General features: G+C 45.0%; 1 protein-coding gene across 1 annotated transcript in view; it reads left to right on the plus strand.

Moving 5' to 3' along the window:
- The window catches only part of LOC114634905, a gene marked incomplete at its 3' end in the record, with an annotated part of 31262 nt that overhangs the window by 1866 nt on the left and 5606 nt on the right, over positions 1–23790 (plus strand). The window contains exons 2-7 of the mRNA XM_028783505.1: positions 721–948; positions 1210–1473; positions 2036–2347; positions 2925–3066; positions 16946–17070; positions 21692–21940. Coding sequence (XP_028639338.1) covers positions 721–948; positions 1210–1473; positions 2036–2347; positions 2925–3066; positions 16946–17070; positions 21692–21940 — 1320 coding nt within the window. The remainder of the gene's footprint in view (positions 1–720; positions 949–1209; positions 1474–2035; positions 2348–2924; positions 3067–16945; positions 17071–21691; positions 21941–23790) is intronic.

Consider the following 23790-nt stretch of genomic DNA (forward strand, 5'->3'; position numbering starts at 1 on the left):
ATGTGACTGATGACCAAGTAGTCAAACACCTGAGCATATAGAGGACACAGTCCTTTAAACCACTGCATCAGACATTCACAGTAGTATCTGGGGATTCATTCATGAGTGACAGGGCAGTAAAAAACCAAGACAGAGAGAAGGTTAGGAGATTGGGGCTTCAAGCAGGTCACAGATAGACAGAGACCTCTTCTTGAGAATGAATTGTGTTCAGTTTAGCATTCGAGGACCTGAGATCAGATGTCCAACAGTGTTGTGTGAAAGGCCTAGTGGGAACACAGATGAGCACCGAGCTCACAGCAGGCAGCTCCACTTTCCATGCTAAGCTGTGCCATTACTCCAGGAGCTCTCTTTAACACCAGGCTCCATGTTGAATTTACCACATGTTCTTTGATGCCTCCTTTCCCCCTATGTTTTCAGCTAGATTTAAGACCCTAAAACACAGATAATATCAGATATACTTTATACTTCAACACTTGATAAAAGTCACGAAAAGTACTTTTGAAGTAAGTCTTTGGGTAACATGGTGTGTATCCGAGAAGTCCCTCCAACCTAAGACAGTCAAGGATCGCATAGAAAAGACGGTGAAGAGCTGGTGGGCCTCTTGGATAGAATCTGCTCTTCTGACCTTTGTCCTTCAGAAGAAGACTTGGGATCACAGAAACATGAGTCCTGTGGCTTTCTGGTCATACTTTGGAACTCACCTGCATGTTTCTCTCACAGGTACACACTTTCTTAGTTGCAACATGGTCATCAAGGCAAAAAGTCTCTCGAGTGAAGGACAGTGCTCAATGGATGGAATAATTTTCCTTCATTTTAATGACACAAAGAAGACCACATCTTTGCATAATCTGGGGAAGATGGCAAATGCCACTGAAATGAGGACATGTTTGACCCAATGGCTGGAGCAGTTGGGCCAGAAGTTAAGGGACAAGGTGAACACTCCCAGCGGTAAGTGTGGGATAGAGTGAGAGGCAGAGACATTGACAAGAGAAGAAGGGCAGAGAGCATGTGGGAATGCAATGGTGGATGCATTTGTGTGAAGGAGCTGAGCAGTTGTGGTCCCTTGCAGGCACAGGGTCACAATGGGTAACAAGAACAAGTTGTGTGGCAACAATACTGACACATAAGCTTGTGGAGAAAGACTTGACCTTCGTGGAGGTGATGGACGGATCAGAAGTGAAGAATGATGGTTTTGTCTGTGACTTGCAGGTTACTCCACTTTACAGGTCACCATGGTTTCTCAATGCAGCCAAGGGCAAATCATTGGTGCCTGCTGGCTATTCAACATCAGTGGAAATTACTCCTTCATCTTTAACACAATGACTATGACCTGGATGCCAACTAATTCTGTACCAGAGAATAACATGGATGAATGGAGAGATGATGTGGGACTTAAAAAACATCTGAATTTCTCCATAGCAGAATGCAGTCAGAAATTCAATGAATTCTTAAAGCAGCACAAGGAAAAGCCAAGTAGGTATTACCTAGATTATCAGAAGGCACTTCTGATACAGGCTGAGTGAATGATTTCTGTAGTATTCCTATCTGGGGAGCCAGTGATGACCACAAGAATGCCTCATTCCACCTCACAGTCCAGTGTTTCTCATTCCCTATTAAGCAGTGGTCCAGGCTCTACATGGCCTGGTAATGAGTCCCAAGCCTGTGTGCATCAGTGTAGACTTCCAGCCTTTTCATCCTCAGGGATAGCTGCCCTTCCACCAGCTCCACCATCACTTCTAAAGGATTTATTATCTTGCTTTGGCACAATTAAACACCATCAATTTCCCCAACATCCAGAAAGCGATATCCTCAGTACATCTATCAAGTTGTGTGATGGTTTGATAGACATTAACTTTTCTTTGTGATGAAATAAGCTCTCCCAAAACATCACATGTACAGCTCCCACTTCTCTCTCTACTCAGGACTTTGTAAAATCATTCTTACATGTGAGTCCCTCATGGCTGCCTGGGGAGGGAAGGTGCCGATGGAGGTGTGTTTTTAAACTTTATTGAGAACTTTCCTATCTTTTTTTAAGGATCTACATCCCATTTCCCCGATACCACCCAGCTGACATCAACTACCCAGCTTACATCAACTACCCAGCTTACATCAACTACCCAGCTTACATCAACTACCCAGCTTACATCGACTACCCAGCTTACATCAACTACCCAGCTTACATCAAATACCCAGCTTACATCAACTACCCAGCTTACATCAACTACCCAGCTTCCACCTACCAGCCAATTTCCTTATAAGGAAGTATTTATCCCTGTGGGAATCATCTTCATAGTCTGTATTATTTGCATTTGTATACATGTGAAGAGGAAATCTTGTACCCAAGGAGGTAAGGAGCAAGCTGGGGTCTTATTTGGTTCTTGGTAGGGTCGTTCTGTAGAGGACTTGCAATAGGTGTCCTACTGGGTCCTAGGGATGGGAATTCTGCTCCCCATGCTTGCACAGCAAGTGCCAGTGAGCATCTTTCTTCAACTAAAACTGACCTGTTGAGAGTCTGACTTCTAGTTCAGTCAACTATCTTCTGCTCAGACCATGAGAATTGACTGAAACAAGCTTCTAAGCACCTCACTTGCATGCTCTCCTATAATGGCCCATTCAGGGACACTGAGCCTATATAAATTCCCAGAACAATTGCAAAGGTATTTTCACACAGTCAGTTAAGACTGCCCATTTACTCTCTCTGTCTTACTACCCTCCATGTTGCAAGCAATAATGCCTGTTGACCCTAGATATGGGTCTGTCTGAGAAGTGGTTTGGTGGCCTGGAACTCTAAATCACCTTCCTTAGTCAGGGGTCATGACATGTCCGAGTACAAATTTAGAAATGACTTTCAAACTTCTCTACTGGGAACAAGAGCTAATTACTTTCAGAATCACAGTCTGCCTTTCACTTGAAAACCTCCCCAGACAGAAATCTTCAGCTGCTCATGAACTACTGCATCAACTGCCACAAGTCACAGAAGAATGAGGGACCAGAGGAGACAAGAAGAGAGGTTCCCAAGCACGCCACCAAAATGTTGTCCCAGGAGGAAGAGCCCAAGGCATGCAGGTAAAAGCATTTACTCGACCAAACATCCTTATCACCCATCAAGATGCAGGAATCCCTCACAACATAGGGAACAATGGATGTAGGAGAATGCTGATCTCCAGCCATGACCTCACTGCTGAGCCTTTGAACTCTCAGCAGCTCTGAGAACTTGCAGGATCCCTGCACAAGAGCAGGCCTGTCAATCATCCCTTCATGGATCCAAGGGCCTCATGAGGTTCCTCAATCACTGAAAATTTTCTACAGTTAATGGCACCAGAGCTGATTGTATTCATTTGTGTAGTCACTGATAAGGAGCGTGTATTCCTGCAAATAGCACCTTCCCCACACTCCTATAAATAAGTCCAAATTTAGTCATTTGATCAATTAGGATTTTCAATTTAAAGAGAACTCCCATGAAAGTAAAGGGTGAGTCACTGGGGAGAGGAGAGCTATGGTGGAGTGGGCAGGGGACAGGAGAGGTGATTGAAGGGTTGATGTGACCAAAATGTCTTAACACAAGCATGTGAACACATCATAGTGAAATCTATTATGGTGTACAATTAATGTGCAAATACATTGCTGAAAGTTTGATTTTTATTTTTAATGTGTATGAGTATTTTGCCTATATGTATATATGTATGTGACATGTGTACCTGGTGTTTGCAGAGGCCAGAGGAAGGCATCGGATCTCGTAGAATTGGAGTTACAGATGTGTAACAGGGTACTGGGAAGTGAACCCAGGTTCTCTCCAAGATCAGCAAGTGCTCTTAATGATTGAGCATTCTCTCCAACCCTTTAATAAATATCTTAATAAGAGAATGTGGCCTGAATATTATTAAAAATTTGGCAAGTCCTACAGCAAACTTCACAATAAAGTTGATTGTTTTCGTATCAAAAAGTAAAACATGTTTGAAAATGACTGTGGATTGTAATGGCTAATTATGACATCATTTGTAGCAGTGTGCCATGGAATCTTGGTGACAGGGGCTCACAGCTCCTTCTAACAAAAATGCCTGGCAATACAGCAATATGTAATGAAACTGGTAAATACAAGGTATGTGCTCAGAGATTTATGTCAACTTGACATCCGGTAAAATCATATGCGAAGAAAGAACCTTGGTTTTAAAATGCTTCCATAAAATCAGGCTGGTGGCAAGCCTGATGGCATTTTTTAAACTATTAATCAGAGAGAGGGCCCAGCCCATTTTGGTGGTCCTTTTTTATAAGACAACAGGCTGAACAAGCCATGGGGAGATATCTAGTAAACAGCACCCACTCATGGCCTCTGCATCAGCGCCTGCCTCCATTTTTTCAATGGATCATGTCAATGGATAGTGATTTGGAAGTGTAAGCCCTTTCCTTCCCAAGTCCCTTTGGTCATGACGCTTCATCATAGCAACAGTAACCCTCTCTAAGACAAATTGGTACCAAGATAATGTGTAGTATGCTGCAGTACACCTGGGACATGTGTTTTGAGGTGATTTGTAGAAGGACTTGGGACGCCTGGGCTGGAAAAGCCATTGAGTGTTGAGAGGCAACTGGTCCATTCTTCAGGACCGTGGGTGATAGGAATGTTGACAGTGGTGTAGACAATGTAGATCTGGCTTGTGAAGTTTAGGGAAGCAGATGCTACCAAGCTGTCTGAATTAAGAATCAATGGTTCTGGGTAGCTGGGGCTGAAGAATCAGCTGTAATTTACAAGATTCCAGAACTACTTTTGTGAAACCTTTGCTTTGCTGGGATACTGAATGCAGTTCATCTGGAGCTGAGAACTTAGCAGTCATTAGAAGAGAGTAACATCATTGAGGTGAGACCATCTGGAAAGTGTTTCCTGAGAATCAGTACACAGAAGCTGTTGCAGGCATGGCCAAGGTTGGACCTTGTGCTGATATCTGAACTAATTAGTGTAAGAGCCAGCCTGGTAGTACTGGTTTTAAGATGTGAAGGGGTCACAGAGAGCAGTTGAGACTAGCTGCTCTGTGGAGGCTTGGAGTCTATGAAGAGAGCCCTGGACAGGCTACTAGTGAAAGTGTGGCTAAAGCCAAAGACTCTAGCATTTTGAAAATGCCAGTGCTATGGGATGATAACCACGAACAGCAGCAGCATTAGAGTGGAACCCACCAGTGCCTAGAAGCAAGCTATCTCTACTGCAGGGGTCAAGCTGGAGAAGTAACTCAAGTGCTGATTGGGAGCCAGGTATAGGGCAACCTTGGACCCTGCATCCAGGTTTACATTCATGGCACTCACTAGAGGCTCTGCAATATTCTTTGGAGCTTGATATTATGGCTAGAACTCATCTGATATGTCCTGAGAACTCCCCCTTCAGTGAATATCAACAAGGAGAAGGGCAAAGTGCCAGGAGCCTTCTAACTCAGGGTGACAACCCTGCAACCACAGAGACACTGGTGGAAGCTCAGAGAGCACTTTCTAAATCTGACAGTTGTGTTTCTGCACCAACTAGCACTAATGTGTTAACATAAAGTTAAGGAAATCATAGAGACTACAGCCTAGAATTTGTCTCAGTATGTATCTGAAGCTAATGGTTTGACTGTGGAAGACTCAGGAGAAGTGTGAACACTAAGTTGTAAGGAAAGATGAAAAACTTGTTTCTTCACCTCATCCAATTGAAATGCCCGATTGAGAAGCAACTGTAAAATATTATAGTACCACATGAAGGTAATCACCAAAAACCCCCACGTGATGTACACCAAAAGACAATGAGGCAAGCTGAGTTCCCCAGTGGTAGACAGATGCAGGAGTGTCCCTGATGCAGAAACTGAGTTCTAAGTTCCTGGAGCATGAGCTGACTGAAGGGTGTTCCATGACATGTGGAGCTTCTAAGGGGACAAGGCCCATTCTCTTCCCATGTTCCTCCTTGTTATCAAATGGACATCTCAAACAGAGGCCCAGGGGCATTGCTAGACAGCACAACCCACAGAAACATGTGATGCATTCTGAAAGTTTTCAGATAACAGATCCTGAGAAAGAAATGATCACATACAGTGATGGCAACCTTCTTCTAATGACCTAATAGGAAAAGTGAAGTCATCTCTTGATTTTTAGTGCACTTCTGTTTGTCGGTCTCTTTGTCTGTCAGTGGTAGTTTGTAGTTTGGTACAGAGCAGACAAGCACACAGTACTGACAGTGCAGCACCCTCCCTGGTAAGAGCATTACGCTCTAGCATGCTCTTTACCTGTGCATGAAAAGTGTTTTTTATTTTACTCTGTTTTGTTTTCTTTCTAGACAAGGCTTTTCTATGTAGCTCTGGCTGTCCTGGAGCTCGTTCTGTAGACAAGACTGGCCTTAAACTCAGAGATTTGCCTACTTCTGCTTCCCTAGTGCTAGGATTAAAAGGTGGCACAACCACTGCCTGGCAAAAATACTCTTTTATCTATTTCATGTATCAAATCATGGCCTAAAAACCCAACCACTCAGTCATGTCAATAGCTACATTGATGTAATTTTCAAATCAGCAAGGGGTTCATTGTTAATCTGGAAGGTAAACGGTCACTCAGAGGATGTGCATTCATCTCTTGGGTCTGCTAAAATTTGAAAACAAAAAGTGCTATCTACTGACCCATGTAAGAATTTCCTGGATTACCTGAATAACCATGAGATATTGAGATTTGATTTTAAACAAACAAACAAACAAACAAACAAACCATGGATAGGCGGAGAGAAGTATTGATGATTAAGAGCACTGGATACTCTTGCAGAGGACCAACATGGTGCTCACAGTCATCTAGAACCCAAGTTCTGGGAGTCTGACACTCTCTTTTTTGGTCTCCATGGGCACCTGGCATGTACATGGTGCACACACATACAGTAATAAACAAAACACCCATACCCATAAATGCCAAAAGAAGCAATTCTATGGGCATTATTCCTGTGTTAAATTAAAATGATGGGATATATTGCTTCATTTTAACATTTTTTTTTAAAAATAGGTATTTAAAGTAGTGTTCTGGTAATGAGGCTGCCATATACAGATGAAAGGATGCATGAAAGAAAATGTAAGGTAATCAATGCTTATATTCAAAGTAAATCAGCCTTCCAGTCAACCATCTAAATGTATACTCTAAAGACAAATGCAGAACAAAGTATCCCCTGGCAAACAAAAGATAAAAAGATAAGACAAGAAACTTCAAAAGTAGAAAACATAGATACAATAAAAAAGAAAACCAGAAAAGGAGAAATAACTCAGTATGGACCCCTAGTTCCTTTATCCTTGGAGCCCTCTGATCTCACTTGGAAATCCATGGTAAAGGAAGGGTCAGCGGTACCCAAGTCAGTAATGCGATACACCATATAAAAAGAATGAAGGGCAAAGCTTCATGAGCCCTCACCAAATGCAATAACAGAAAAAGGGGTCAATACCTAGCACACTCTCTGATGAAATCTGTCAGTAAACTAAGTATGGAAAGCATGTCCATACACCAACACACTCACAAGACGAGAATGTAACACAGTTAACAGCATTGTTAACAGTGAGAAGCTGAGCCCAGGAAGGTGCCCACTCTCACAACTTGTACTTAATGTGGCACTAGAAGTCCTAGCTAGAATAATTGGCCAAGAAAAAGAGATGAAACGCTCCCAGACTGGAAATGAAGAAGTCAAGGAATCCCTCCTTCCATATGACATTGCAGTAAAGTTAGAAAATGCTGCAAGAGCCAGCAAAGTGAAATTAGGAGTAAGAAATCAAGTATAAAGTTGTAGTATTAAAAAATCAGCAAACAAAAAATAAGTTGTGTTTCCACACACTAATAACTTATGATCAGAAAATTAAGAGAACTGTTTTACTGTCAGTAACATTAAAAAAAATGAAACACAAATAAACTCAGCCAAAGGGATAGAAGATCTCGGTTTGCTTAGGAAAGATCTGTTAACAGGAAAGACATTGCAGGGGACACATAGTGTGTTCACTGATTGCAGATAATATTGTTAACAGTGTTCATACTAAGGAAAGTGATCTATAGACTCTATGTAACCACTATTGAATTCCTAATAGTATTCTCCATAGGGGAAAACCCTCAAGTTCAAACTCAAGTATAACAGCCTTCAAAGAGACAACCTAGTTCTTAACTTTTAGAATTATATATTTTACTGTATGCTTATGAATGTTTTGTTCATACAGAGATCTGTTCACCACTGTGTTGTGGATGTTTGTGAGCTAACAGCTGGACCCACAGGCCAAAAGGCACATAAGCAATGACTTGAAAACAGTGAGAGCTCTCTATCAGGAAGCTCAAAGGACAGAGAAGGTGGGTGACGGTTTCATTGGAGTGTTTCCACAGGAGAGACTTGCATACCTCAGCCAGGTAGATCAGCCTCAGCACCCAGGAAAGGCAACTGCTCTGAGTTCCCTGAAGGAAGTTCCGAAGCCAGTGTGTGAGGAGAGCGCACTGCATAGGGGGTCTGTCAGACTCAACAGAGGGTGTCATTAGCTATGGCCCATCCCACACAGGCAGTTTAGCTGCAAAAGCACACTAAAAAATGTGATTCATACATGTTCTGTCAAGGATCTGGACATGTCTTATGGAGAAGCCTGTTCTACCTCAGGAAGAAAAAGGTTCATTCATTTTGACTCATGTACATGAGTGTTTTATCTGTGTGTGACTGACTCCATCATGTGTGTGCAGTGCCCACGATGACCTGCATCTAATTCACTGGAGCCACTGTCACAGGGTTAGAGACACCAGACAGGGTGGCAGGTGCCCTTAATCCCAGCACTCTAGAGGTAGAACCAGGTAAATCTCTGAGTTCCAGGCCAGCCTGGTCTACAGAGCAAGTTTCAGAATAGCCAGGGCTACACAGAGAAACTATATCTCAAAAAAGTAAACAACAGAAAAGTTACCCTTGAAGATGGGAGCTGCCCTGTGAGCACTGGGAACCCAACCTGTGTCCTCCAAAGGAGCAGTGGGGATTTCAACCTCTGAGCATCCCTTCAGTGCCCAGAAGCTGCTTCTAACTGGAAAACAGCTTTTAGATTGCAGAACTTGCCACAGAACTTTAGGTTTCACTGTCACAGAGCTAAAGAGAAAAGAAAACTATCCCATCAGGAGGGGGGTGGCTAGGAAGCATGGGGGAGGGGTGACAGGAGCAGGCAGTGGGACAAGAAAGATCTTGAACATGCACCATGGAATGATGAGGAAGGGACCTGGGTTGCAAAGGAGCCCTGGATGGAGAAGTAAAAAAGGAAGTGAGGGAGAGCCAGCTTGAGGCCCGAGGGAGCCTGAGGGTGTGTCTCAAGGTAGAGAGGAAGCAGGAGAAAATGCTGGAAGAAACACTCAGGGGCACCTACTTTGGTGAGGACAGGAAGTGAGGTTAGGGGTAGAAGTCACTCCCTGCATGCTGCATGCCTGGGCATGACCACTCACTGGGCAGGAACTGGTCCTGTATAAATGTCTCTGATTCTGGCTGCCAGCTGCAGAGGAGACAGCTGAAGACACTGACTTTATTCTCTGTTTCTTTACTGTTCCCAGGGGACCCTGAAGACCCAGATGCTGCTGAGTGGGATGAAGGGACTGTGGGGTGTAGGAACCCTGGAAAAGTATTCTCACCACTCAGTTCATTGTCTCTGCTTCCAGGGTCCTAGGAGTGACAGGGACCTGATGGTCCCTGGGAGGGAAGACCAGAGCCACAAGGTCCTGAAGGGATTCCCAGACACAAGTAGGGAAAGGTGGACTAGGAACCTGCCTGGCTGGAGCATGGAAAGTCCTGAATTCACAGCCCAGGTTCCTGGAACTTTCAATATTCTCCGTGCTGGCACTTCTGCCTGGCTCTATTAAGGAATTCCCCACTCTAGCTGCAGTTCTGGTCACACAAGTGGCAGTCAGGTCTCAGGGGGAACCATGGCAAAGGAAGAAACCAGGAAGCTCAATCATTCCCTGAATCTGAGCCTTTCAGTTCTTCTGAATTTTCTGGGGACCATGTTGTCAACTGGTGAGTTCCCAGGTTCTACAAAGAAAGAGTTGAGGGACTGAACAAGGACCTTGCTAAGTCAGGAAGTTCACAGTCCTGGGCTACCAGAAAGCTCCTGGGCTTCTTCTCCACTTCACCACCACAGCCACTGGGAACCCTGGCTCTGCCTGACTCTACCCCATCCAGGGCTTCAGTGGATTGAAGAAGTTAAGGGAAAAGGTATGGCATGAGGGTGAGGCAGAGGTACATGAATGAAGAGCACAGGGGGAACAAGGGAGCATCTGGTGATGCCCTCAGCACCACTGGGGTCCTTAGGAAATGTAAACCAAGTCACCAGGCCAGGATGTTCTGGGCACAGTGCTAGACCCCACCAGGAGGCAGGCTCGGTTAGCTACCCTGGACTTAGTCTTGATAAGCTCTGAAGATTGAGTTCCCTGGGGATTCCTGCCAGGCCATCCACCATGCAGGGACCTCTTTGCCCTTCCCCTTCCCATGGTACTACTCCAGCAGATGACAATAGATGCTTCTATTAGGGACAGGACAGCCACAACCACAAATATGTTCTCAGTTTAACCCCTCTTTTTTTCTTTTCCTTGTTTCCTTCAGTTGTTTTGTTTTAGGGCAATGCTTTACAGTATCAGTCACACTATAGAATCTGAAACAATCCCTTCTCCCCTTTGGTACCAAGTGCTGCGATTATAGGTGTGTGACACCAGCTCAGCTTCAATGCCCACATGGCTCATCAGCCACCAGCCTGCTCAGCTCCCTTCCCTGCCCATCTGGCCTTCCCCACTTTCCCATCCACAGAATGGCTTTTAGACCCTTGTCCACCAGGGGGCACTCTGTGTTCATGCCTGAGGAGACCTCAGATAATCAGGGGCTGGAAGGCCTTGTCCTCTGTGGAGGACCCTGAAGATGGTACTGGGTGGGGACCTATGGAAGCTTCTGCCCTTGTTCCCAGGCCCATGTAGTCTACCTCCTGTGGAGATGGCATCAGATAATGGTGTCCATTAGACAAGGTCTATTTGTTCTATAAGTGGAGGACACTATGTTTTTCTTTCAATCTGGCTAGCCTCACTATATCTGTTTCTGCATCAACTACTCAATTTTGCATTTGGTAGCGGTAGAAGACAACAAGCTGATGAATGAGTAGACGAGTTGTCCTCTAACCCAGATTAGGGTATTTCCCATGGACCAGTACTGGTACCCATCTCCCCACATCATCTTTAAACACTGTGGGTAGCTGGATCCACAGAGCAAAAGGCACATAAGCAATTACTTAGAGCCACTACAAGAACTCTAAATAGAAACTCAAAGTTCAGGTAGATGACCATGCTTCATCAAATGCTTTCCATAGTAGAAGTTCAAATCTCAGTCACATAGACCTCAACCCAAACACCATGGGGACACGTCTGTCATTCTCTGTGTTCACATCTTTCATTCATCATCTGTGTTCCCTGGAGGAGGTCCTCAGGCCAGTGTGCGTGCAGAGAGAGCACTGGGCAGGGAGTGTCTCAGATTCAACTGGTCACTCTGGCTCATCTCCACAGCAGGCTCAAGCATCCCCTTGAAGGGTATAAATGGTGTCGGCCAGTGGCTGGGTTGCTGAATGAGTGACTGGATGGATGCTACAACTGAGATGCTCACTGAGAAGAAAGTCTGTAGGTGAAAAGGAGCTGAGTGTAGAGAGAGCTGAGTCACAAAGTGCTTGCCTTGGGCCTTGCATGAGGGTCCAGTGTGATCTCCTGTTTCCAAGTTTAGAGCGAGGGGAGGTAGAGCATCCTGGAAATCCCAAGTCTGCTGAGGTACATGGACACAAATGGATTCTTGGGGCTCACTGTTCAGCCAGCCTAGCCTGCCCACTTGCTAATCCACAAGTCAGTGAATCCCTCTGTCTCAAACAAAAGATCTACAGCTGCTAAAATACCACAGACTTGTGAGTTCTCTGGCATCCCTGCAGAGGCTTGAGCGTAGGGTGGGTGGGCACTACCACTGCCATGAGCACTCAGCCCTGCCCTTCACCACACACACAGGAACAGAAAACAGAAGGACCTAGTGTCAGCAAAATTGCACACCTGCCTGCCTGTGGCAACATTTTCTCTGAAGCTGATTTTTACTGTTGTGAATGTGTATGTGTACATATGTATGTATACACACACACACACACACACACACACACACACACATATATATTTGTTTTTGAGTCACTATCTCTCCATTGAACTCTGCCTGGCCTTTAACTCAACAGGGATCCTCCTGTCTACTGCTACCTCCCAAGAGCTGGGATGGAAGGCAAGTCCTGCCACAAACAGCTATGAAGTTGCTTTCATTTTGAAACTCCAGCCTTATAAGCAAGAGGACCTATATTTCCTGCTCCATAAACCCACAAAAACTCCATAAATGATAGTTTGTGCCTTTAATCCCGGACACAGGAAGATCCACAGATTTTAAAGCTGGCCAGACTAGCCAAATCCAGGAACTCCTGAGTTAAGAGGAGACACTACCTCAAAAAACTTGGTGCACTTTAAGTCCTGTGGACGTCTCTGTCCTCAAAAAGCAAGAGCATTGGGGTGGCAGAATTGACAAGAAAACCCCAGCTTGCAGACTGGACAGCCAACAACTCTGATTTCCTGGATGGAGCCGAACTTCTTAGGCTTATAAAGACATTCTTAAGAGGTGCAGATGGAAGCGACAGGAAGTGGGGGTGGGGAGATGGATAGCTACAGCTAGAGAGGTGCTGAAAGGATCCCTAGTGGGCAGAGGAAGCTGGAGGCACCAGAGGTGTTGGGGTACCTGTGTGGCAGGGACTCCACAAAAGCATGCACATTGCAGCCAGGGTTGCTTCCTCTTTCTCTGCCTCTGTGCAGGTTTGCTGCTGAGAATCACTCAGGACTAAGGCTGAAGAGTGTACTCCTGAGGACTCTGCACACATGGACTCAGAAGCCTGGAGCCACTGCTGCTCTGTAGCTCACCTCCCCCCCCCCCGGTCCTTCCCCCCCCCCCCCACACACACACACAGTGCACATCCTGGCCCTGCTACTTCCTGTACTTAACTTCCCTCACTGCTCATCTTACGTCACTCCAGGAGCTTCACATGCTAGGGCACACAAGCTAGGGCAGACCTCAGAGACTTGAGATAAGAGCAGGGCCACACCATGATCTTCAGGGAACTCGGACTGTCCTGCAGGGACTGAAAAGATCCCTCTCTGAAAAGACCTGGAGAAAGGGGAACTAGAAGCCGGTTTTGACAAGATCACCGAGGAGGAATTGCCTTGAACTCATAGCCAAGTTTCAAGGACTTTCTGCTGTCTGAGCCATCAGCAGGACCGAGATTTTCCTTCCCTTGCAGTCAGGGTCTAGAGAAGGAGCTATGGAGCTTGCTGTGTCTGCCAAGCTCCTTTTCTGCCACTTGGCCCTGATGACTATCTCTCTGTGTTCAGGAATAAAAGGTGAGTTCCAGAGATCTGATTGGAAGAGCGGGGGTGATGGGAGTGGCAGCAGTCTGCCCTCACTGGCTGCCAGCGTTCAGGCAGAGGAGATGGGCACAAGGATTGGCAGAAGACAGAGGTAGGGCTGTGGGTAATGTAGATCCTAGGAGGTGGCAGCTGTGGGAGTCACCCCATCCTTGTCCCAAACAGTGCTCCGCTCTTTGGCCACTGCCAGGAGAGAGCCACTCTGAATGGACAGCACTCCCTGGTATTGGGCCAGAGGCTGCAGCCAGTGCAAGCAGTAACTGGCTTGTTTGGTAGCTGGGAGCAGACCAGGCAAGGGTAATGAACAGCCGCAGCTGTCTTCCTGCTGCCCAGGGGACGACCAGGCCAGGAATAACATGCCCTGGCCCTTGCCTCACCCTACTTCTTGCCCTGGGAAAAGTGATCTTTAGGTGAGCAGGGTCACAGGGCACTGCTGGAGTTGGGGGTGAGAAATAAGCAACTAATGGGGTGAGGGAGGCAGCAGGGGAAGACCTGTGGGATCAACCAGAGGTGAGAGCTAGGGGCTGGGACAGGGAGAACTGTCATGGATGCCCTACTGGAAGAACTGGGCTGAGCCTGGGGGATTGGATATGGGAAACAGACAGAGAAGAGAAGACCTGCAGGCAGTATACCTGGTTTTTTGGCAGGGGTAGCCTGTTAATGATGTTTTCACATGGAGACTTTGTCCAAAGATAGGATAAATTAGTCATCAGGAAGAAATCCTAAACATTCCAAATTGATGAACTTCACTTTGGGAAAACAAGCATCTATTTTCTTTCTTTCTTCCATTTTGTCATTGATGTCTTCTAAAGATTTGGGTCCCTTTGGTGAGTTGTGGTTGTTTTCCTACATCCAAAGCAGGTTTGATGACCTGAAGTTGGTGTTAAGCTGTGAGTCTTTCCTGTGTAGTTTCAGGATATAGATGTCCTCACTGGACCTTGTTAGGCCCATGCCTTAGTTAGGGTTTACTGCTGTGAACAGACACCATGACTAAGGCAACTCTTATCAGGACAACGTTTAAGTGAGGCTGGCTTACAGGTACAGAGGGTCAGTCATTTTCATCAAGGTGGGAGCATGGCAGCATCCAGGCAGGCATAGTGCAAGAGGAGCTGAGAGTTTTACATCTTCATCTGAAGGCTGCTAGTGGAAGACTGACTTCCAGGCAGCTAGGACTAGGGTATTAAAGCTCACACCCACAGTGACAGACCTACTCCAACAAGGCCACACCTCCTAATATTGCCACTCTATTTCTATGGCCTGGATAGACATAAAAATAATGTTCCTTTAGGTGGGTGCTAGACCAGGTAAGTGCCACAAGGTCCTGGAAGTCGAAGATGAGGTTGGGATACCAGGTGACTGTGGGGCCACCCTGTCCACCTGCTGAAGGATGTCACCTATAGGGGCATTATAGATGATCCAAGTTAGGCCATAAGGCTGGTGAGGGTTGTTAGAGGAGGAACAGCTATTGGTTAAAATAAGGCTATTAGAACTGTAAGCTTTGCGATTTGAGTTTCAAAGGATAGTTTTTGTCCTTGACAACATGCCATCTGGGTGTGATGTCCTCTGGGTCTGAAGAAGGGTCAGTGAGGCAATTGTGGATGTTGTGAATCCAGGGGGTAATTCTGTCTACCTTAAGTGCAGTGGGTGTAGTCAGCACAACTATGTAAATCCCTTTCCACGAGGGTTAAAGATTCTGTTTCTGATGTCCATTCACTAGTATCCAGTAGCCTTCAGGTAATTATGAAGTGTAGGTGGAGGAACAACTTCAGAGCTGACTCTCAGGTGTGGCAGCGGCCCTTCTGGGTATGAGGTAGGGCACTGAGTAAGTCAAATATATGTCTATTAGTCACATAAGCTAATACATCTGATTTTAGTTTGGGAATCATGGGAGGGGGTCTCCTATATATGACTTCAAAGGAAGTCAGTCCTAAGGTGTAGAGGCATGTTCCTCACCCTATAGAGGGTAAAAGGGGAGGAAAGCCAGCCTGTCCCTGCCAGTCTCCATGGTTAATCTGGTGTCTCTTTCAGAGTCCTATTCATCCTATCTTCCTGTTCTGAACTTTGAGGCCTATAAGCACAATGTAATTTCCAGTCCACCCCAATGGTCTTGGCCATTCCCTATGTTACTTGAGCAGCAAGAGATGTGGTAAATATTAAAACCACTCAATGCTCCCAGGCAGGTACACGTATGTGCTTTTATCCACCTGCCCAAGTGTTTTGAATTCATGAATGAAACACACACACACACACACACACACACACACACACACACACACACACTCATTGCTTTATTTTTAATATGCCTTAGCTAGCTCAATGGTTTGGCTACTCCTAAACCTCCACCTTGTTAACACACTCCCCTCCAATATTCCTGAGTTGGTTCTTTCTAAATCTATATATTACCTTTGCTGCCCTGGTTCCATCTGGCCAACCATCCCATGAGGCCACTTTGTGTTTGCACATACGTTTCGGCCATCTCACCCTCCTGCTCCTTCACAATGTGGTCCATCCTAAGCCTCTCTCATGCTGGACTCTCCCCTTTTATCTCTCCTGCATTTCTTGCCCAGTAATCCTAAAAGTCCTGCCTCTGTCTCACTGCAAAGCCCTTGACTGCTGGCAACTTTATTTCCCAATCGAAGCCAACTGAGGTCAGGCTTCATTAGCCTATGTGTGGGACACTGAAAACAGGTTTTTGGGTATCATGACTAAACTGAGAACACAAACTGCTAAAGACAAAGGCAGGTCCACTGTCAGAGCTCAACATAGCTGGCATACCATACCTAGGAAGGATATCTTCCAGTACGTTTTTGACCACTGTTTGTGCCATTTCATGTGTGGCAGGGAAGGCCTCAGTCCATCCTGAAAAAGTATCTACAGGTACTAATACTTGCCTGTATCCATATTTGCCTGGTTTAGCCTCATGAGTCTAATTCCCAATGGACTCCTGGTTTGGAGCCTCACTGTCAGGAGCCTTTTCCTTTGGGCTTGTCAGCATTGGTCAGCTTTCAGGTGAGGCTTTGCTTCTGATCTTTGGGGCCTACAAACACAGTGTAATTGAAGGCAATTTATCTCACTAAAGATTTGAGATGAATAATCTTCAGGTCTGCATGTCAAAAGAGGGCCTCCATTTTCCTCATACCCAGGTGGGTGCTCTGGTGGACGGGACAGAGCAGCTTCTGAGCAAGTGTATATGACAGGATTAACTTATAGTCACCGTCATCCACCAGTCTCATGATTTGTGGGCCATTGGTATCTGAGTTTTTATATGTTTTATGTATTCTTGAGAATACTTCAGCTTCTCTGGTAGAATGGGTAGCCAAAGATCTGACAGCCAAAGGGTCAGGACTGGTTTGGGACTAAGGGTGGCCTTTGCTGCCTTGTCTGCCCTCTGGTTGTCCTTAGCTTCACCATAACTGCCCCTTGGTGGCTGGGGATGTGAATAATTTCTAGCTTTGGGGCAGTCAGAGGGCTTGTAATGAATCTAAACTGTCATGTTTGTTTTCAGTTTTCTTTCCCTCAGCCATAAGCAGCCCCCTCTCCTGATACAAGGCCCCACAGATATGCAAAGTGGCAAAGGCATATCTGCCATTAGTATAAACATTGACTTGATTGTCCCTGCCCAGGTTGAGGGTATTTGAGCAATTAGCTCTGCTCTTTAGGCAGAAATTCAGTCAGTTTGGGTTGAGGCCCTATTATTCTTAGCAAGTCTCTTCCTAGTTGGGAGTAGAGGCATTCAGCCTTGGCTAGGAAAATGTGGGGTACCCTTCCCATCTTGAGGTCCACCACTATAGTTTGGGTAGTCCATATATATTGATGGATGTCTGTGGCCCCCTGTACTCATGTTGGTTTTCCATGAGCCTCTGTGAGGCGCAAATGTTGGGCTCCTGTGTCTACTAGAAGTTGGATGGGTTTTCCCTCCACTCTAATGGTTACCCCAGGTTTGGAGAGATGGTCTAAATTCTGTGTCCCCTAATTGCTCAAATCTTCTAATTCCAGCACTTTTGTTTGACCCTCTTCTGGTATTTTTTGGGGAGGCAGGGTTGCTTGGGACAATCATTGATCCAAAGCTTTTTTCCTTTACAATATGCATGTTGTTTCTTTTGGTTCAGGGCTTGTCCCTTGTTGGTGGTCTCTTAACTTTGTTGGCTGCTAGATGTAGCATCTGCTGTTGATTTTCTTCCTCAGTGCCAGCTGTGGCTGCCAGCAAGATTTTGGCCAAGTTACATGTTCATTGGGTATTAGAGCAGGCTGGTTTGTCTTTAAGGCTCTGGGTTATTGTGCAGTTTCTCCAAGAAAGCTAACAACTCCCGTAAGGACCTTTCCTACATCCTATCAACTCTGTGTACCTTACGATTTATGTCTGGCACTGACATTGATGAAAGCCATCATCACAGCTGAAGTGTTCTCTTGTGACTATGGGTTCAGCAAGATCTGGAATGCTGTCATAATTCTCTCTAGAAAGACTATAGGGCACTCGCTATCTTCTTTTCTAACATCACCTATTCAAGCCAAATTGGGATGGTGAGCAACTGCTAGGAGACCCCTCCCATTAGAGTCTGAGGGTAGACATGTAACTTATATTCAGCCAAGTTAGACCTGGCCAAGGGAAAAGAGTTGTCAATAAACAACTGATTAGTAGTGTGGGTCGCATTCTCACCTGGAACTACTTTCTGAGCCTCACTGATAATTCTTTCCCTCTCTTCTGTGATGCAGAGAATCTGTATCAGATGCTGATAATCACCCCACGCAGGTTGGACAGTAAAGGTTACTAAATCCATGAGTTCTATAAGGGCCCCTGGCCTCTCTGAAAATTTTGGGTTCTGTTCTTCCAATTATACAGTTCACTAGTAGACAAATGCCTTAGTGCAAGGGTTGGTACCCCTGGTCACATGGGGGTCCCCGTGGCCCTACGGAGGAGGATCACAGTGGTGTCTGGTATCTTGGACCTGGCCTGTTTCCTAGCAACCTGTCCCCTGGTGTGTGGCAGTGTTGATGTTAGGTAGGCTGCCATCGCTCCTAAAGAGGAGGAGAGGAGATAAGAAATCTACATCCCTGTTATTCTTCGAAACACGGTAGGGCGGGTCAGTTGGTTTACATTTCTCTGTCTTGTCTTCTTAACCACTAGGCTGTGCTTCAGTCAGGTAGGTGGGCTGTATATGAGGTTTTGCCAGGTGGTGGTGTTGTTGACTTTTTCTTGGTGGCTGGTCTGACTATAGATGACAATCTTGACTTTCTGTGACATGAGGGGGTCCCAGGTCCCGTCAGGTGGTCAGCCAACATGGAAAGCTGGCCACTCCAATGTGCAAATAGTGGTTAGTGGTTACTCCGTCCATCCTACCCTCCACTCCTATTGATAAAGTCCTTAATCCCGGCCAGGAAAAGCGCTGGGGGAAGGGGAGCCTCTGGGACTGCCCCATACTTCTAATTTTGAACACAAGAAAATACATCAGACACAATGCAAACAAACAGCCAAAGAACACAGAAATATGAATGCTGATTGCTATACAGTAGCAAAAGCTAAAGTGAGATGATGATGAAGTAGACAAAACCCGAAATGTCTCTCTAAAGAAATTAGGGGATCCAATCCCTTACTAATGGATCTGGGAGGTCTCCTGGTGCTGCTGACTGGGGGGGAGGAGGACAGTATATCTGCTACAGTCCCCAGTGGCAGTGCTAAATCACAGGTTTATAGATTTGCAACAGTTAATACAGCCAGACACTCAGACAAACATTACCCAGAGAATACTTACCAATTTGGTCTTTGACTTTACTGGTTCGCGCTGGTGGAGGGTTGGTGGGTGTCCCAAAGGTGCCCCCAAATATTATGCCCAGATTTCAAGGTTCCCACTGAACACCAGAGTCCACCAGGAATCCAACTCATTATTCAAGCTCCAGCTTGTGCCCTCCAATCTCTCCAATGCAGTCTTTGGGTGTGGAAGGTCCTGAGCTGATGAAGCCTTGCCTTTTAATTACAGATACAATAGGATAGGTGCTTTCCAACTTAGCAGCTACGTGATTCGTTATCATTTGAAAATCATAGCTTGGAGCATTTCTATTGGCTAGCAATGATTTCAGCACGTTATTTTGTTAACTTGAGTAATCTACTTCAAAACGTCTGGAATATTGGGAGGTGAGTAGCTCTTACTATGGGTGAGGTGGCTTTTGTTAGCAAAGTATGGCTGTTGCTATGTGTGTCTTGATTCCTAGAATATGCTGTGATTTTTCCAGTAACTGAGTTTGGCCTGAGGACAAATTTAACATAGGATGGAGTGTAAATACAAAATGGAGTTTGTACTGTTAGGCTGTTCCCTTCAGATCTCTGTTCTTCCCTTTCTCCGTGAGCATCCTCAGCACTGGGTTCTCTCTTCTTGGTGGAACCTGATGTCATCTATAGAGACAAATCCCCTTTCCAGTGCACTGGAGAGTTTCCCCCAGTCACTGTGCTTTGCTTCCATCTTCCTCCAAGGACAGGTAGCCTGAAGCTGCCAGTGTTGCTTTAGTTGGACCGTCTTCATGGTTCACTGCTCCTTCTTCAGCCATGTGCAGTCCATCCATTGACCCAGCTCCTAAATCCAGTTTTTCTTAGAGAAAATTTGTGCTCCTTTTATCCACTTTAATGTGGGGGACTTGTTGGCTTTTTGTTCACAACCAAAATGAGACTTCTGGGGCTACAGAGGGTTTGTCTCTATGTCCATCAGACTTTTTAATGAAGTGAGAAAGAACCTCAGGCAATCAGACTTCAAAAGTTTAGGTGTAGGATTTGGAAGAAAGTGTGAAGATGAGAATTAAAAATGGTAGAGGAGACAGTGGGGAGAAGCAGAGAGGAAGGTGGTTGAGCCTGTATACTTCCAGCGGAGAAGGCGAGGCCTGGAGAGATTATGTTCTAAAGTCTCCTTTTCTATTTTATAGTGAGTATGCTGCATTATGGATAAACGTTCCTTTACCAAGATCCTTTTGTAGACTGGCTCTCAGTCGCATGTGGTAGATTTGTCTCAGTGCTAAGGCATGCATGGGAGAATGTGTTCGGATGCACTTTGCTATCGTTTGTCACTCTTCTCAACTCTGCTTAGTGTAACTGTCCCCTTCACATTGTACTGCATGTCTTCTTTTGCTGCTGAAAGACCACAGACGATAAGTGTGCTGAGATGTAAGGACTGGCACATCTTCTTACATGTGCAGGGAAGATGGCAGTGTGCAGATTACAGCCTGTCTTAGAGTTTTATTGCTGTGACAACATGAACATAGCAACTCTTATAAAGGAAAACATTTAAGTTGGGATGCCTTATGGTTCAGAGGTTTGGTCCAATATCCTCATAGCTGGGAGCATGGCTGCATGCAGCAAATAGGGCTCTAAAAAGGGAGCTGAGAGTTCGATATCCAGATCGGCAGGCAGCAGGGAGAGAATGAAAGACATTTTCTCCAACAAGGCCACACTTCCTAATAGTGCCACTCCCTGTGAGCCTATGGGGGTCATTTTCTTTTAAACCACTACATTCCACTCCCTGGCCAAAGGCTTTTTACTCATATCATACTGTGGAAACAGATTCAGTCCAACTTCAAAAGTCCCCATAGTCTCTAGCACTCTCAAACTTGTTGAAAAGTGCAAAGTTCAAATTCTCCTCTGAGATTCATGCAATCTTTTAACTGTAATTCTGTGTAAAATAAAAATAAATAAGCAAATCACATACTTCCAACAAACAATGGCAGAGGATATATAATTCTACTACATTTTGTGCTACACAGACAAATGTATATCTCTTAAAGTTGTGATTTAACTAGAGAGAAACCTAAACATCCAGTGCCCAGGTTTAGAGCACCAAGATTGGCACTAGGTAATATGACCATAGCTAGCAGCTTCCCGTATGTGTCAATTTTCAGCTTTTCTTCAGGAAACATCTCCTGAACACTTAGGACACAAGACAAATTTGCCATGCATCTTTGAGATATCTTCCCTTCTATAAAAGATGTTCTTTCATCAGCCAGAGTAGAAAATCTTGTGTATTTTCTACCTTCATACTTAGAAAAGGTCACTTCAACTGTTTGTTAGGTAGGTCCCCCTGGTAACATTGTGTGCATCTGAAGGGTCAAGGGTATTGTCAGAGGATCTTGCCAGAATATAACAGTAAGGTAACCCAAGGCTAAGGATCTAGTTGTCCCGACCAGTGTATTCTGAAAGTGCTAACTTGACAGAACATGAATCCTATGGCCTTCTTCTCCCTATTTGGAACTCACCTACCTGTTTTTCTCACAGATACATACTCTATCTGGTTCAACTTCACTGTCAAAGATCGTTCTTCACACTGGTATGAAGGACAGTGTTCAGTGAATGGAATACCCTTCCTTCAGTATAGTGATAAGGAGGCAAAGCCTTTGGGCAACCTGGGAAAGGAGGTAAATGCCACCAAAGCATGGGAAGGGCTGACAAAAAGCATAAAAGACATTGGAGAAGAGTTCAAGAATCATCTACTTAACATGGAACCAGGGCCAGTCAAGACCAGAGGTAAGACTGGGACAGGAAATAAAGACAGGGCTATCGACAAGAAATAGGAAGAACTCCTTCAGGGCTGTTCCTGAGCACTGAGCAGCTCCCAGAGGGACTCCCAGGAGCTCTAACCCAGGCAGTATTTAAGGTAAGGAGACAGCAACACTGGCGCTAAACAGGGAGTAACTGGGATCCACTGGGACCCAGGAATTCATTTCTGGCCCAGAGCAATGGTTCCCTTCAGTCTGCACCCAAGCACTGAGCAGATCCCAGGAAGTAGCTCTGCACCCAATCTCACAAAACCCAGAGGAAGTGGGGCTCCCAGAAGCTCTAAACATTGCAGCATCTTAGGTAAGGAGACAGCAACACCCGCCCCCAAACAGGGAGTAATTGGGACCCACTGGGACCCAGGAATTCACTCTTGGCCCAGAGCACTGGTTCCTTCTGGTCCACAGCCTGAATACTGAGCACTTGGGCCTCAGCTCTGATCCTAGTAGTAACACTCACCCCAAACAGTTATGATACAACCAAGATAATAGGAAAGACAGGTTCCAGTCAGAAACAGCACAGGGAGCACTAAGGAGATCCAGATGGCAAAAGGTAAGCGCAAGAACATAAGCATCAGCAACCAAGGGTACTTGGCATCATCAGAGCCTAGTTCTCCCACATCAGAAAGTCCTGAATTTCCCATATCACCAGGAAAGCAAGATTCAGATTTAATATTACTTCTAATGATGATGATAGAAGACTTTAAGAAGGACATAAATAACACTCTCAAAGAAATTGAGGAGAACACAGGTAAACAGGTAGAAGACCTTAAAGAGGAAACACAAAAATCCCTTAAAGAATTACAAGAGAGCACAACCAACCAGGTGAAGGAATTGAACAAAACCATCCGGGACATAAAAATGGAAGTAGAAACAATAAAGAAATCACAAAGGGAGATTACCCTGGAGATAGAAAACCTAGGAAAGAAATCAGGAGTCATAGACAGAAGCATCACCAACAGAATACAAGAGATAGAAGAGAGAATCTCAGGTGTAGAAGATACCATAGATAATATTGACACCACTGTCAAAAAAAATAAAACACAAAATGCAAAAAACTCTTAACAAAAAACATCCAGGAAATCCAGGACACAATGAGAAGACCAAACCAAAGGATAATAGGTAAAGAAGAGAGTGAAGGTTCTCAACTTAAAGGGTCAATAAATATCTTCAACAAAATCATAGAGGAAAACTTCCCTAACCTAAAGGGTGAGGTGCCCATAAACATACAAGAAGCCTACAGAACGCCAAATAGACTAGACGAGAAAATATTTCCCGTCACATAATAATCAAAACACCAAATGCACAAAACAAAGAAAGAATATTAAAAGCAGTAAGGGAAAAAGGCCAAGTAATATATAAAGGCAGACCTATCAGCATTACACCAGACTTCTCACCAGATACTATAAAAGTGAGAAGATCCTGGACAGATGTCATACAGACCCTAAAAGAATATGAATGCCATCTCAGGCTATTATACCCAGCAAAACTCTCAATTACCATAGATGGAGAAACCAAGATATTCTACCACAAAACCAAATTTACACAATATCTTTCCACAAACCCAGCACTACAAAGGATAATAGCGAGAAAGCTCCAATACAAGGAGGAAAAATATATCCTAGAAAGAACAAGAAGGTAATCCTCTTCCAACAAATCCAAAATAAGATAGCCTCACAAACAACCCCACCACTAATAACAAAAATAACAGGAAGTAACAATCCCCTATCCTTAATATCTCTTAACATCAAAGGACTCAATTCCCCAATAAAAAAGACATAGACTAATGGACTGGATACATAAACAGGACCCACCATTTTG

This window comes from Grammomys surdaster, unplaced genomic scaffold (assembly GCF_004785775.1).
Source record: "Grammomys surdaster isolate TR1022 unplaced genomic scaffold, NIH_TR_1.0 1144, whole genome shotgun sequence".
In the NCBI taxonomy this organism is placed as follows: Eukaryota; Metazoa; Chordata; class Mammalia; order Rodentia; family Muridae; genus Grammomys; species Grammomys surdaster.